General features: G+C 42.1%; 1 protein-coding gene across 2 annotated transcripts; it reads right to left on the bottom strand.

Annotated features, from left to right (window-relative positions):
* Nucleotides 1-1,806: 1,806 nt before the first annotated feature.
* l2hgdh (L-2-hydroxyglutarate dehydrogenase) lies at nt 1,807-12,895 on the bottom strand. Of its 2 annotated transcripts, XR_015941645.1 has the most exons (11): nt 12,671-12,895; nt 9,513-9,628; nt 8,789-8,940; nt 7,723-7,854; nt 6,853-7,015; nt 6,598-6,632; nt 6,266-6,433; nt 5,830-5,987; nt 4,858-4,989; nt 2,447-4,279; nt 1,807-2,416 (listed from the first exon to the last, which is right to left on the bottom strand). XR_015941645.1 is itself a non-coding variant. In XM_088648266.1 (10 exons), exons 1-10 carry the CDS (start codon nt 12,775-12,777, stop codon nt 4,084-4,086), a joined length of 1,359 nt encoding a protein of 452 aa, XP_088504392.1. In that variant the 5' UTR covers nt 12,778-12,895; the 3' UTR covers nt 1,807-4,083. The 2 variants fall into 2 exon arrangements, 1 of the variants encoding a protein (XP_088504392.1); XM_088648266.1 differs by having other exon boundaries at nt 1,807-4,279.
* Between the last annotated feature and the right edge of the window lies 1 nt (nt 12,896).

Consider the following 12,896-nt stretch of genomic DNA (forward strand, 5'->3'; position numbering starts at 1 on the left):
ACCCACACATAAACGAAGACGCAGACGGGAAAGTAGTGTATTAATAAAAAATCTTGTTGGGTATTACTGATGGCATGCTCAAATATCTTGAAAAGTGTTTTATTATCCTGCCAGTGTTTTGTATGTAAGATGTGAAAATTGTTAGTGCCATATCAAGTAATATAATTACCAAGTATTGAAAGGAGATTTGCTAGTTAGTAGTGTACTCTTTGCTACTAAAAGATTGCAAGTTATAAGTATATTAGGTATAACACTGCCACCACGTGGACAGAATGAGTGTCTCGCCTCAAACACTTGCTGACGGTTCCATATTCCCATATTAATAATTTGTGTGGGCGTCCTATAAAAGTATAGCATTTATACAATAAAATCTAAACCTATATAGCACCTATCTTATATTACACTAAAACCTACATTGTTTTTTACATTAATGCCCTTGTAACCCTAGCATTGTGTGGTCTTGCATTGTCGTACAAGAAAATCAAGACTCTGACATCTGCAGTAAGGAACAATAAACCCATCTGCTCAAGGCCCTTGTCACTGTACTGCTGAGCAGTAAGGTTCTCCTCAGTGTGCACCGAAGGCAGATCATGCTCAAGGAGGTAACTCCCCACATCACACCTCCTCAGCCATATCTGTTGGCATGAGCAACAATAGCCAGTATCGTGTTCACTACAACCTTTCAATATACAGACCTGTCAAGGCCAAAATGATAGAGATCAGTGAGTAATATACTCCACCACCCTCTCTGCCACCATTTCTGAGATTCTTCATCCAGATCACCTCTTAGCTGTCAATGTTACCCCTCAACAGCAATATTACTCTCATGGCCATGAGGTGTTGGTGTTCTGCTCACGTACGGGTAATTTACAGCATACCTGAAATTTCTTGTGTTGGTGCCACTGGACACAGAATGGTCACCTTCTGCCTTTCAGGATGTGGCCTGTCCCCCAACAAGCCAGCTTCTTAGTTACTTTGGACTAGTTTGTCCTTTGCTGAAGCAGAACATCTCATTCTGCAACTTTTGCAGAATGAGATGCAAAATTTTCTCCCAGTCTGTATTCATGTTGGCATGACAGCAATTAAGCAGTCTTTATCTTTTACTGTCCTTGCTATGATTAAATTGTGTAATGTTGAATGGCTAATTATGATTCTTTATCATTGAAAAATGTTTTGGTAATTTTAAATCATCTGACCAAATGTGGGATGTAATGTTTATAAGATCATATGACTTTCAATAAATTGAACAATAAAACTGTTTTATATTTAAAAGATAAACAACTCTGTCTAACTCAATGACTTTCTAATGTAAGACTTGGACTGCAGCATTGCCATTGTGCATCAATATGTAAAAAATGTGCCCTATATTTTAAAAAAATTGAATATGAATAAATTCTAAAAGGGAATCCAAATAATGAAAATCAGTTTCCAAGTTCTACAAGGGTGTTAGATACAGTTAAATACAAGATACAATTCCCCTAAACACAATGCACTCATTCAGTGTTTTCATTCAAAATTAGGTGTTTTTTTCCCCCCGCGTTTCTTAGAAAAATATCCAGAATATACAGTATTTTAAGGGGGACTTCAGAATCCAGACATAAACATGGATCAAAAAGCGTTTCAAAATCCCAGTTTTCTAATCAGCTCCTGGAGTGCATTATTAAGATGACCATCTTTGCAAACCTTTGCACAGCTGATGACTAACAGTGTGTTCGAATTACTGAGGATGTGCATTTTATCCTTCAAAAAGAGAAGAAAGAAGTTAATTTCTAGGAGATGAAGCCATACAACCACACTTGCTTCTACTTTTCAGTAAAAGAATAATAATTTAATGACCTTCAGCTAATGCTACAGCATCACAAGAATTCTTAAAGTGTCCAGACATGAAAAAATACTGTACTTTCACAATCCTTAAAAAGTAAGTATATCTATACATTCTTTATCACAAACAAAACATGTAATGATAGTTCTTAGTTAGAATTGAGGCTCTCGGGGATATTTTCAAAGTTGGTATAATAAACTGAAATTCGTATATATATTTGAAATGATAAAAATCACAACTGCATCTCAGTAGATCTACTGTAAACATTGCAGATCAGATAATAAAAAAAAACATCTCTAGAGTAGAACAAAGATTTGAAACTACTGGTACATGGTCTTGTGGTAAGAAGATCTGCATTACTCAACATCTGCTGAGGATGAACAGATTAAATAACACCCAACAGTGATCAGATGGCATGTATAAAATAAATTCGCCCAATTAATAAATGTGCCAGACAAAGATTAGAATCTACAGCCTCTTTTTCTTGAGCAATTATGAGTCTATAGTAGCCCCTGGACAGCTTCTGTAAGCCTAAAGTGGTCTTGAGACCCCAGACTGCGAACCCCAGAGTTAAACAAAAGGAAGGCAGTGCAACTTTGGGGGGAGGGGAGGAGGGGAGCTCACCAAGGTTCTCACCACATCTTGTGCGAATTCTCACCAGATCCCGTGGGAATAGAACGCCAAACCTTTTCTCTTAAGCCCAGGGCTTCACTTTGATTAGGACGTGGGTATATTGTAAAGTCTTATCTTCAGGAGGTCCTGAGTGGCTCAGCTGGTAAAGGCACAATGTCAAGAACAGGTCGATCTCTATGTCTGGGATGGTGATGCAATATTTTAAGTTTCAAGCATTGCAGGTTCGAGCATCAGTCACGTCGCCAGGCAGCAGTGACGTGGACTCCCCACGTGGAGGAGCTCAGGCAACTGAAAGGCTGACATTAGTTGGTCAGGGTTATCTCTAAAAAAAACCATTGTAGGCTATCCTAAATCTGTAACAAAAAGCAATTGGTGACTCTTCATTAAAACTAAACTTTAGACAGGCTAAAGGGTGCAATGCACAACTGGGGCAATATGGTAAGGTAATGTTGTCTAAAATATATGTATAATTTAAGATAACCTGTACAGACACTACAGAGAAATAATCACAAAATCATGAGTTTACAAACAAAAAATGATGTTTCCAACATTTTCATGTAACTCTTCATTACTTCATGCTCCTATCTACTTATACGTGCTTCCTGTTAGCTGGTGCTTGAGGTAGCCGGGAGTAGGGCAAGAGACAACACGTACCAGGGTTCGGTGAGGAAGCCCAGAAAGAAAAGAATAAAAGAGCACTGAGGCACTTAACCAACTTTTCCCCTCTCACTGTCAAGTTTTTACCAGCCTGTAACAAACAGGAAAGGTACTAGCTTCATTAAAACATTAACTATTAACAAGAGTAAGGAGCTACAGATTTAGTTCAGCACTTTCCTGTGCAAGATCCAAAACATCTTCAAGACTGATCCATACATTATTTTAGAGATCTTATTTTAGCAGTTGTCTGGCCTTTGCTCTTCTTTTTCTCGTAAAGGTTTGTGGGCTGTTCAAAGACTTTGCATCAACAAACTAGCTTCAAAAGTTAGTTCAAGGATAACAGTGCTCTGCACTCAAGAAAGCTCAATAGTAAGACATCTATGAGCTGTGAGTTGTGGCTGACTGGAAACAGTGCTACATTTACTCTGAGGTGGGATGAAACTGAACAGTCCTCTGCCCAAGGCAATGGGGCACTGAAAAAAACAGCTTTTAAAAATGGTAAGGTGCCACTTAATGTCCTTATTTGTTTTTAAAAATATTTTTTTCCTCTTATTAATAGTGATTAGGTTAAAGCAAATAAAGAATTAAAAAGGGAGGGCTTCGTATGGGTTTATACACTTTTCTGATGTTATGTAGCTATTTGTATAATAAGATTCTCAGTAAGGCCGAGTTTTCAAGTGCACACTTTACTCCCCATCACTTCTGAAGCAAGTTCTCCTCATTTGTCGGCGAGGTTTCCAAGTTTCTCAGCTTCAGAAATTCAGGCTTACATGGGCACTCTGCAGATGCCAATGTCCACGACTGCACCCACCACACACTAACTGCAGCTCTCAGTCCCAGCAGGGCCACTGGCCCCGACACTACAGTGCAGTGTAGAGACAGAGATCCGTGCAGGCGTCTCCAAGGTAAGGGGGTTTCAGAGAGGGCTTGGGACTGAGCTGCGGGACCAGCGGGGAGGGGCGGCACCCCCTCTACAGGTTGAACCTGCTCTCCACCTCGTCAGCGATCATCTCCCCGATCGCGAGGGAGGAGGTGGCAGCGGGCGAGGGGGCGTTGCGCACGTGGAGAACGCGACTGCCCAGGTCTCCGATGCCCCCGTCGAACACAAAGTCGTCCACCAGGTTCCCATCACGGTCAAGCGCCTGTGCGCGCACACCCGCAGGACCCCTGGCAAACGAAAAGCACGACACCGCGCAGTTACTCAGCAGCCCGGCCTGTTCCAACAGCGACATCTAGGCACATGTTCCGAAACAATAAGAACATTAGAACAGGTACAAACGAGAGGAGGCCTTTCGCCCTCCTAGCTCGTTTGCTAGCTAGTAGCTGATTGATCTGAGGATCTCATCCAGTTGTATGCTGATTGGCTTCGACAATGTGGCTGGGTAGCTTGTCCCATACTCCCACAACCCTTTGTGTAAAGAAGTTTCTCCTGTTCTTGAATCTGATTCTTACCCCATGTAAAGGAAAGCTTAGAAACTGCAAAAAGAATCAAAGTGGCTTCAAAGTTTGAAACCTTTACTCACAAAACTTTCTTTCTGCTTTGTCCTAATCCTAAAGTTGGAATTTACAAATGCATAGAAGGTATAATTTTTTATTTAACCATGACTCAATAAGTCAATCTTATTATGAAAAAAAAATCATGCTAACAAGGAGACATTAAACAAAGCAAAAGCATGCAATAAAAATGATATTTTTTTTCTGGACAGGTGATTAAATTAAATTTTCTAAAGCTGGAAGATCCTCACCTGAGAACATCATTAGCAGTCAGCTCTGGGATATATTTTTGCAGCATTTTCACCTGCGCACTGACAAAAACTCCTCTGTACATTTCCCCCAATCCATATGCTATATTCCTGAACACCAGTTTCCATAAGCCCCTGAAAGAGAGAGAATACCTAAAAATACAATTTCTCCACCTCCGATGTGCTGGAGTCAATTTCAGACTTTCTGTGCTGGAGTTGCTGGAGGATCAGCCTCCAGTTCTCCAACTCTGAACAGTTAGTGATGAGGAATGTTGAGACCATATTCTTCCATGTTGTTTCATTGTGAGTTGCAAAGAGTTTATCTCCAGAAATAAAATGAACTATCCCATTATTTTTATTTAATATAAAGCCAACCTGCATTTACTGTTTATTCACACAATAAACGTAACAGTTGGTTGACCCTTTTCTAAGTAAACCACATGACTCTGGTAAACCTTGCCGGAGACTTCATTATTGCAGTAAATAAAGAAAGATAGACGAAATTAACAGGTTAACCTCGTCTCTCCCTCAGTTTCCTAAAGACAGCAACAGGCCTTTGCTCTTGAAAATGAGCAAAATTTCCATACAAAAACATACATTCATGATTGGTCAGTAGCAGTTGGTTACCATGTAAGGTGTAAACAAGGTCAGAAAGTTAGGCAGTTAGGTCAGCCTTGGACAATTAACCAAGACCCCTAATTAGCCAAGACCCTGGTCCCTTTCATGTGACTGAATCAAGTGTAGGATACATGAGTTACACCCCCACTCAAAAGAAAAGACCGTGGAGAAACTTAAGCCAGCTGGGAATGTACAAAACAGTACAACACTTCTTGAGGGCCTAAGTGTTATCTCCTAACAGACATAGGTCCCTTCAGAGTATAACAACTATCTATTCTGTATGTGATTAAATACAACCCTATTTTTCTAAATGGTGCACAGGGAGAGCAATACCGTTAGCGAAGCTGCTGCTGGTACCTGAAGCTGACTGCGTCAGCAAAGTCTTGGGTGTTGAAGTCGTAGATTCGGTAGCCCTCTCGTTTGAAGGCAAGAACAGCGTTGGGCCCAAGCCAGACACTGCCGTCCATCCGCGGGGTGAAGTGGACCCCCAGGAAGGGGAACCGGGGGTCCGGGACCTGTACACACAATGCCGGGGCAGACTAAGCTGGGACCACAGCCACTTTGAGATCAGCTAAAAGAGGAGTTTGTGGAAGCAAGACAATAAATTTACCCCCACAGAGCCCGCCCGTGAGGCAATGCTCAGTACATGCTACAGAGATGGCAATCGCTAGATAAGCAAGCTGGCCAGCTGTTATAAGTTGTGCTCAACGGTATGTAACTCAGCTGCTGCCAGGTGTCAGCAGGGCTAGATGAGCTGGTCATCCATTAAACCAGACGTGAACACTGGACTCACCGGGTAGATGTTGCCTTTGACAAGGTAGTGCTTCTCGGGCTTGAGGACCAGGTAGTCCCCCCGGAAGGGGACGATGCGGGGCTCGGGGCTGCAGCCGGAGATCTGGGAGAGCCGATCGGAGTACAGGCCTCCGCAGGTCAGCACATAGCGGCACTGCACCTCTTCTCCCTGTGGCCACAACGCAGGGGGACAGCGGGCTTAGGAAAGAGCTGGAGCGAAGAGAAGCAGCACCGCAAAGCAAACCGCCACTGCCCAGAACAGGAGCACTAAAGAGGGCTCACCCTCCTACGACACACCACCTTTAGATGAAGACCGAGGGAAAGGGGGCTTACCTTTGAACTTCTGATGGCAATAGGATACTTCATTCCTGAAATATTCAAGAATTATCCACTGTAACTTTTTACAAGAATAGTTTTTTTAAAACCTAAAAGCCTTGTCCAGTTTTCAGTACTGTCTAGTCTAGTGACCACTGCTGAAACAGAACTAAAATGCTGTTCGGAGCGGTTATTAATAAATAAGAAACTCATTGCACTTTGTAAAAATAAGATGCTTAAATTCTAAAAAAGCTCACGGGAAATTTCAGATACCTTCAATACTGCCAGCAGGACTCTCCGTCACCGTGGCGATGTCTGCTGCCTCGAACTCGGTAACCACGGCACCACCCATTTCCTGGAAGTCCTTGGCATAGCTCAGTGCCATCAGTCGCCAGTCAACAATGCCAGTGTAGGGCGAGTCCAGAGCCATAAGACCCTGAGCAGCAGACCAAACACACTTCACCGATAATTGACACGTTCATGAGAATTCAGTAAGAACTACCTGGGACGACACTGGGCTGCATTACTTAACAATAAATCAAAAGGCAATCATAAAATTGTATTTCAAACCAACAAGTACAAAAAGGACCCACCTTAAACAACAAACGTTTAACTTAACAATAACAAATACTTCTGGACAACAACAAAAAAGCATATTTCCTACTTAGTCTTGACTACTGCTTCCATTTTCCCACATCTATATAAATAAATCCAAGACATTAAGAAGTGCTGAAATGTACAGTTTTAAATCCCCACAAGTTTTTCTGTATTCTGAAATTACAATCTGTGAAATGATCTCGAATGATAACTCCAGCAAAAGATTGTTGTTAATACAGAAAAAAAAACCTTCTTCCTTCTTACATAATTAATATCCAATGTTTTAGATGAGTTATAGTGGGCTTTTTGTGTAATTTAGTTGAACTGTGCATTACATCCAGCTATTGAATGAAGATCATATAATTTCAGTGGCAGTAGTGGTTTTATTCAGCGTTATTGATCTGCAGTTGAGTAGCCCAGCAACACTGATTCAAACCGTATTGGTGGTCGGATTTATGGGTCTTCCATAGCAATCAATGGTGTTTCACGGAGAAATGCCCTTCATGTGATTTACACTAACAGAGGCCAGGCATGCTGCTCTCTTACCCTGCAGTAGGGCTCCCTCTCGCGGATTTCCTTGGCGTCAATCAGCCTGAGGTCACGCACGTTGTTCTGCTGGCCGCGTTCATACAGAGCCTGCAGGCGTGGGATCTCCTCCTGCTCCACTGCCACAATCAGCTGCCAGCAGGGCAAGAGCAGTCAGTGCAACACTACTTGGGAAAGACGGAACTTCACAAAGATTCCGTCTCTCCCCGTGTCAGTTCTATGACACATGAGGTACAAGATTCTTCTTTTACGATAGTAATGGAAACACACAGAATTACATGGCTTTTCACCGACGTACACATGCCATAAGCTCGACAGAAACATGGCAAGTTCTATACTCTGAAATAGTCATAGGAAACCACAACATTAAGAAACCAGGACAATTATGAAGTTCAAGTTTGCAGGCATTTTCCCCATTACAAATTTATGCAAGCATGACTCGACTATATACTTCAGTTACTTCATTTGATTAAGCAGGCAAAAAATGTGATCTATCCTTAGATGTTTTCTATATTTACCACCATTTATAAGGCAAGGACTGAACAAGACCCCTTTAGAAGGACACTGTATTAAAGGGAGAGGTTTTTGCTGATGCAGCTACCTACTTGAACCACTGTATTAAAGGATGCGTCGACATCTAGAAAAGCATCAGTTCTCTTAATAATCCTGTTGGTTACTCAGGCCTGGAACTCATCCTACAGCATGAGGAGTCCTTTAACAATTCACAGCATGAACAGACAACCTGAACTCGTTCTCTTCAGACCGTAGACTAAATCCATCCAGCACACCAACCTTGCAAACTCAGTGTTTTTCAGGAAAACCTACAGGCTTACAGAATGTTGAAATACGCTTTCCTGTTTCATAATTTAGATCTGAGCATTCAAATGTTGCAAGGGGTAGGTGGAACTGGTGTACGAGGAGTTGTACATTAGCACTGAATCAAATCCTTCCTTTTAAATTCTGAAGAACATTCAGCACTAACAAAAGCAAAGACAGATAATACCTTGCCGCATTCAACAGCTCTTCCCCTATCACACGTTATACCCTCCCCCAGTCTGGTGCCCACCTTGCCACACTGCCTGTAGGGCACGCCCTTCTTCTCACAGTATTCATATGTCAAAGTAGCGCCTCGCACACAAAGCTTAGCCTTCAGAGACCCCGGCTTGTAGTAAATCCCACTGTGGATCACCCCACTGTTGTGTCCACTCTGGTGAAATGCTGAAAGACATGAGAAAACAGTGAACCTGCAAAACACTCGTGTCGGAATTTTGGCTACAATACGGCATATTTTGTACCCAAAACATGAATGCTAGAAGCTACATGGTTTGTTTTCAGAGTAAACAGCACTCCTGTGATTCAGCTGTATCTGGTATAACTAGAACAGAACGATCTTCTATCACAGTGATAACAGAGTATTTGGTGAAATGGACGTGACCATTTGAAAACATTTCCTCTTCCCTTTGGGCAGTGACAGTACATGCCAGCAGACGCCATGCCAGTTCAGTGGAACCATCATCTGTGCCCATGATGGGACTGTTTGTGTGGAAGGCCTGTGTGTATTTGTTCAGCGTCTCCAGTCTTTGCCCACAGGAGAGTGCACCCCAGCACACACGCACAGCATCCCAGTTCTCCACAGCGCAAAGCTGTCACAGAACAGCTATTTAAACAATCCGACTATAGAACATACCAACCCCCCCCCACCGTGCCCCCAGGCTCCCCTCCAACCCCGAGAGCAGCGCCGCGGGCAGAGAGTGGACGCCCTATCCCAGTAACTCTGCAAGGCACTCTACCCAGTTCCTTCTCCTTCTCCAGGACGACGAAGCTCAGAGCGGGGTGCCTCAGGATGAGCTCCCGCGCAGTGGCCAGCCCCACAATGCCACCTCCAACCACCGCCACATCACAGGTCCTGCAACACACGGAAACCAGCACTGAGGAGCTGGGCCTTCGCCGTTCACCTGCTGTCATCATGTTTCGGAGGAATATTACAGTTTTCTGAAAGCCAGCGGCATCTTTGGAATTTTATCTCTTTACCACAAGCAGAAATGATGTCGGCTTAACACCTGGGAATGAATTAGCTGTCAACCCTGTTTCAGACTGAAGAAAAAAAAAAGCATGGTGCTTAACTCATTCTTATTGCCTGTTAACAGAACAGTACCCCTTTATTATTCTCAATGACTCATTTACTTAATCCTTCCACCTGAAGTGCCAAGAGGAGACAATGAAAAATCACCAATATTTTCCCCAACAGTGCTTTTTCATAAAGGTACTAAAGCCTGTGTTAATTCAGAACTTCCTCCCAATCACAAATTCCTGGAACGTCATTTGATGGTGGCTTTCTCTTTATGAGAAACATCCGATGTCAACTTAATAGAAGGAACATAAGAAAAGATACAGACAAGAGGAGACCGTTTAATAAGTCAGTAGTTAACTGATACCCTGCTGGTTGTTGAAAGAACCCAGGGTAACAGCTTCAACAACATAACAACATGGCTGGGCAGCAGCTTGTTCCCTACTCCCACATCTCTTTGGGTAAAGGGAAAGCCTCCCACACTATGCACTATCGTATGGTTTTCAATTGTGTCCTCTGGTTTACGTTTCACTATAGACTCTGAATATGTTTGCAGATAACAGCCATCAGTGGCTTTCACCATTCGACAAATACTGTTAGAAGCCAGTCATAATTCTTTGCTTTGCAAATTGAAAATAAATGAAAAGATCCTAGAAAACAGTCAGGAATCTAAGGAGACCACATGCATTTCTTTTAGCGATCCCCATTTTTCACAGAGCAACAATAAATGAATGTGGAAACAGATCTGCCTGCATAACGTGAGTGTTTGCAATTACACCAGTTTCTTAAGGTTGCTTAAACGTTGCAATAGATTTAGTTCTCATGGCTCAAAGGCTATCTAATACCTTTTACAACGCCAATCATTATCTTTAAAGAAAGAACCTTTTCTTTCCAGTACAGATAAGTATACTGCATTCTTTTCCTTTAAGCAGTCACAACATTATAGGTCTACATATTGTTGTACTGTGTTAAACACAGCACTATTTAACAATGTTTTCTTTTACCTATTCATGTTACACCTAAGCTTAATGGCCAGTTTCACCAAGAGTTATATTTCAAACAAGCAGCTTAAGACCTAATCTCTGCATTGGTGGAGACAAATACAGCTCCCATTTCCTCTAGTAATTACCATGTGCCAACTGAACATGATGCGTTGACCCTGAGAGTGACAAGACAATCCAGTTTTCTCCAAGTATTTATTTGACTTACCTCAAACTGAGCAGTTTCAGTAGTTGGACACTAGTGAGCACCAAAATATATGACAGATCTTTCTAAAAATGTACAATTCAACCACATAATCCTTTGATTATATAATGATATCCTTTTAGCTTTCAAGTGTTCCGACTGAGAAATATTTGAAATTCTGGATAATCCAATCAGCACGTACAGATTCACTTATAGATGGAATAACTAGAATACACTGATTAAAACTTAAACACCCGAGTTAAGAAAGTCATTAGAACACCAGGAGCTTAATGTAAAATGACCACATGCTATATATTATATGGTCTACCATTAAAATAGATGTGTTAAAGTCTGTATAAGAGAGACATGATTGGGGATTGGGGATTTATGACCAGCAGCCATATCACCCTGCAACTCACAACTGGCAACACACTGAAGCTCAGCAGGTGTGAGCCTGATTAGTACCTGGATGGGAGACCTCCTGGGAAAAACTAAGGATGCTGCTGGAAGAGGTGTTAGTGGGGCCAGCAGGGGGTGCTCACCCTGCGGTCCATGTTGGTCCTAATGCCCCAGTATAGTGACGGGGACACTATACTGTAAACACTGATAGCTGATGTGTGGTGAGCGTTCTGGTGCACTATGGCTGCTGTCGCATCACCCAGGTGGATGCTGCACATTGGGGGTTGTGGAGGGGATTCCCCATTACCTGTAAAGTGCTTTGAGTGGAGTGTCCAGAAAAGCGCTATATAAGTGTAAGCAATTATTATCATTTACTTGAAATCACTTAAGTTACCTCCCTTACAGGCTGACTGAATACCTGATTGTCCTAGAAATGGTCATCATTGACAGGAATCAACAAGTGGAGAATACCTTCAAATTTCAGGATGTGGCCACATACTACACACAATGAGTAGCAGATTTTAGTTTTATAAAGACAGTAACTCTATGTAACGGCTCTGCATTAAAAAAATAGTACTTTATTATACTAAATAATACATGCAGTATAATTACTACCCAAGGAGTTATTATGTCGTTACATCACATTGTGCCACAGCCAAAATATTAAATCACTGTTGATATACAGTAAGCGACCAACTGCCCTAATGATCCAAGACAAATTAATCTGGAAACCCTGGGTTCTGTTTTTATTATTAATTTATTATTCAGCAAAGTAAGTGAGTAAGGATTAGATTCCCTGTCCTGAACTTTAAACACGGAACGAATCTCAGTAAACAAGCGGGCTTATCAGACAATCAAAGATCTTATCCCTAGTGACCCTGAAATGTACGTTTCAACGAGAATAGGACAATACAAAACTGAACTTTCACCTTGGCTTGAAGCCAGAATGAAGGTAGCCCACTGCTTACTAAACCTGTTATAGTAACGTGGGGCACTTCACATCCAGTTCCTCCATTTTCTACTATCACCTGTTTGTCTGCCTTTACATGTGCTAACGTCTCGGTCCAACCGTGCATAAATACTGTCTTCTTTAATTAGTGTAATGAAAGTCATAGTCACGGAAAAAAAAAACCCTGCAAACTTAGAACTTTCCCTTTAGAACAAAATAGAAAATAACGTGCCTGCACATATATTTCTAGAACCAGGATAGTTGCTTTTCAATGCCTTGACACTGCGTTATATAATCCAATCCTATATTATCCACGGCAGTACAACCGTAAAATGGCAAAGTCTCACCTGTGCTTGTGTCTGATACTGCTGTATATAATGCTCTTCGCCGACTTGTTTCCATGTCTTGCAAGCAGTGCTACAACGGAGGCGAGGTTGCTTCCAGATCGAATCATTATTTAACCTGGTGAATGCTTAGCTTTCACCGTCTCACCCGAAAGCACTACAGCAAAAAGCCAGGAGGTTCTCCGGGTTCGTTCAGCTGCCTTTTGAAAACAGAACACGCGTTTCCGCC

This window comes from Lepisosteus platostomus, chromosome 10 (genome assembly GCF_059453375.1).
Source record: "Lepisosteus platostomus isolate fLepPlt1 chromosome 10, fLepPlt1.hap1, whole genome shotgun sequence".
Classification (NCBI taxonomy): Eukaryota; Metazoa; Chordata; class Actinopteri; order Semionotiformes; family Lepisosteidae; genus Lepisosteus; species Lepisosteus platostomus.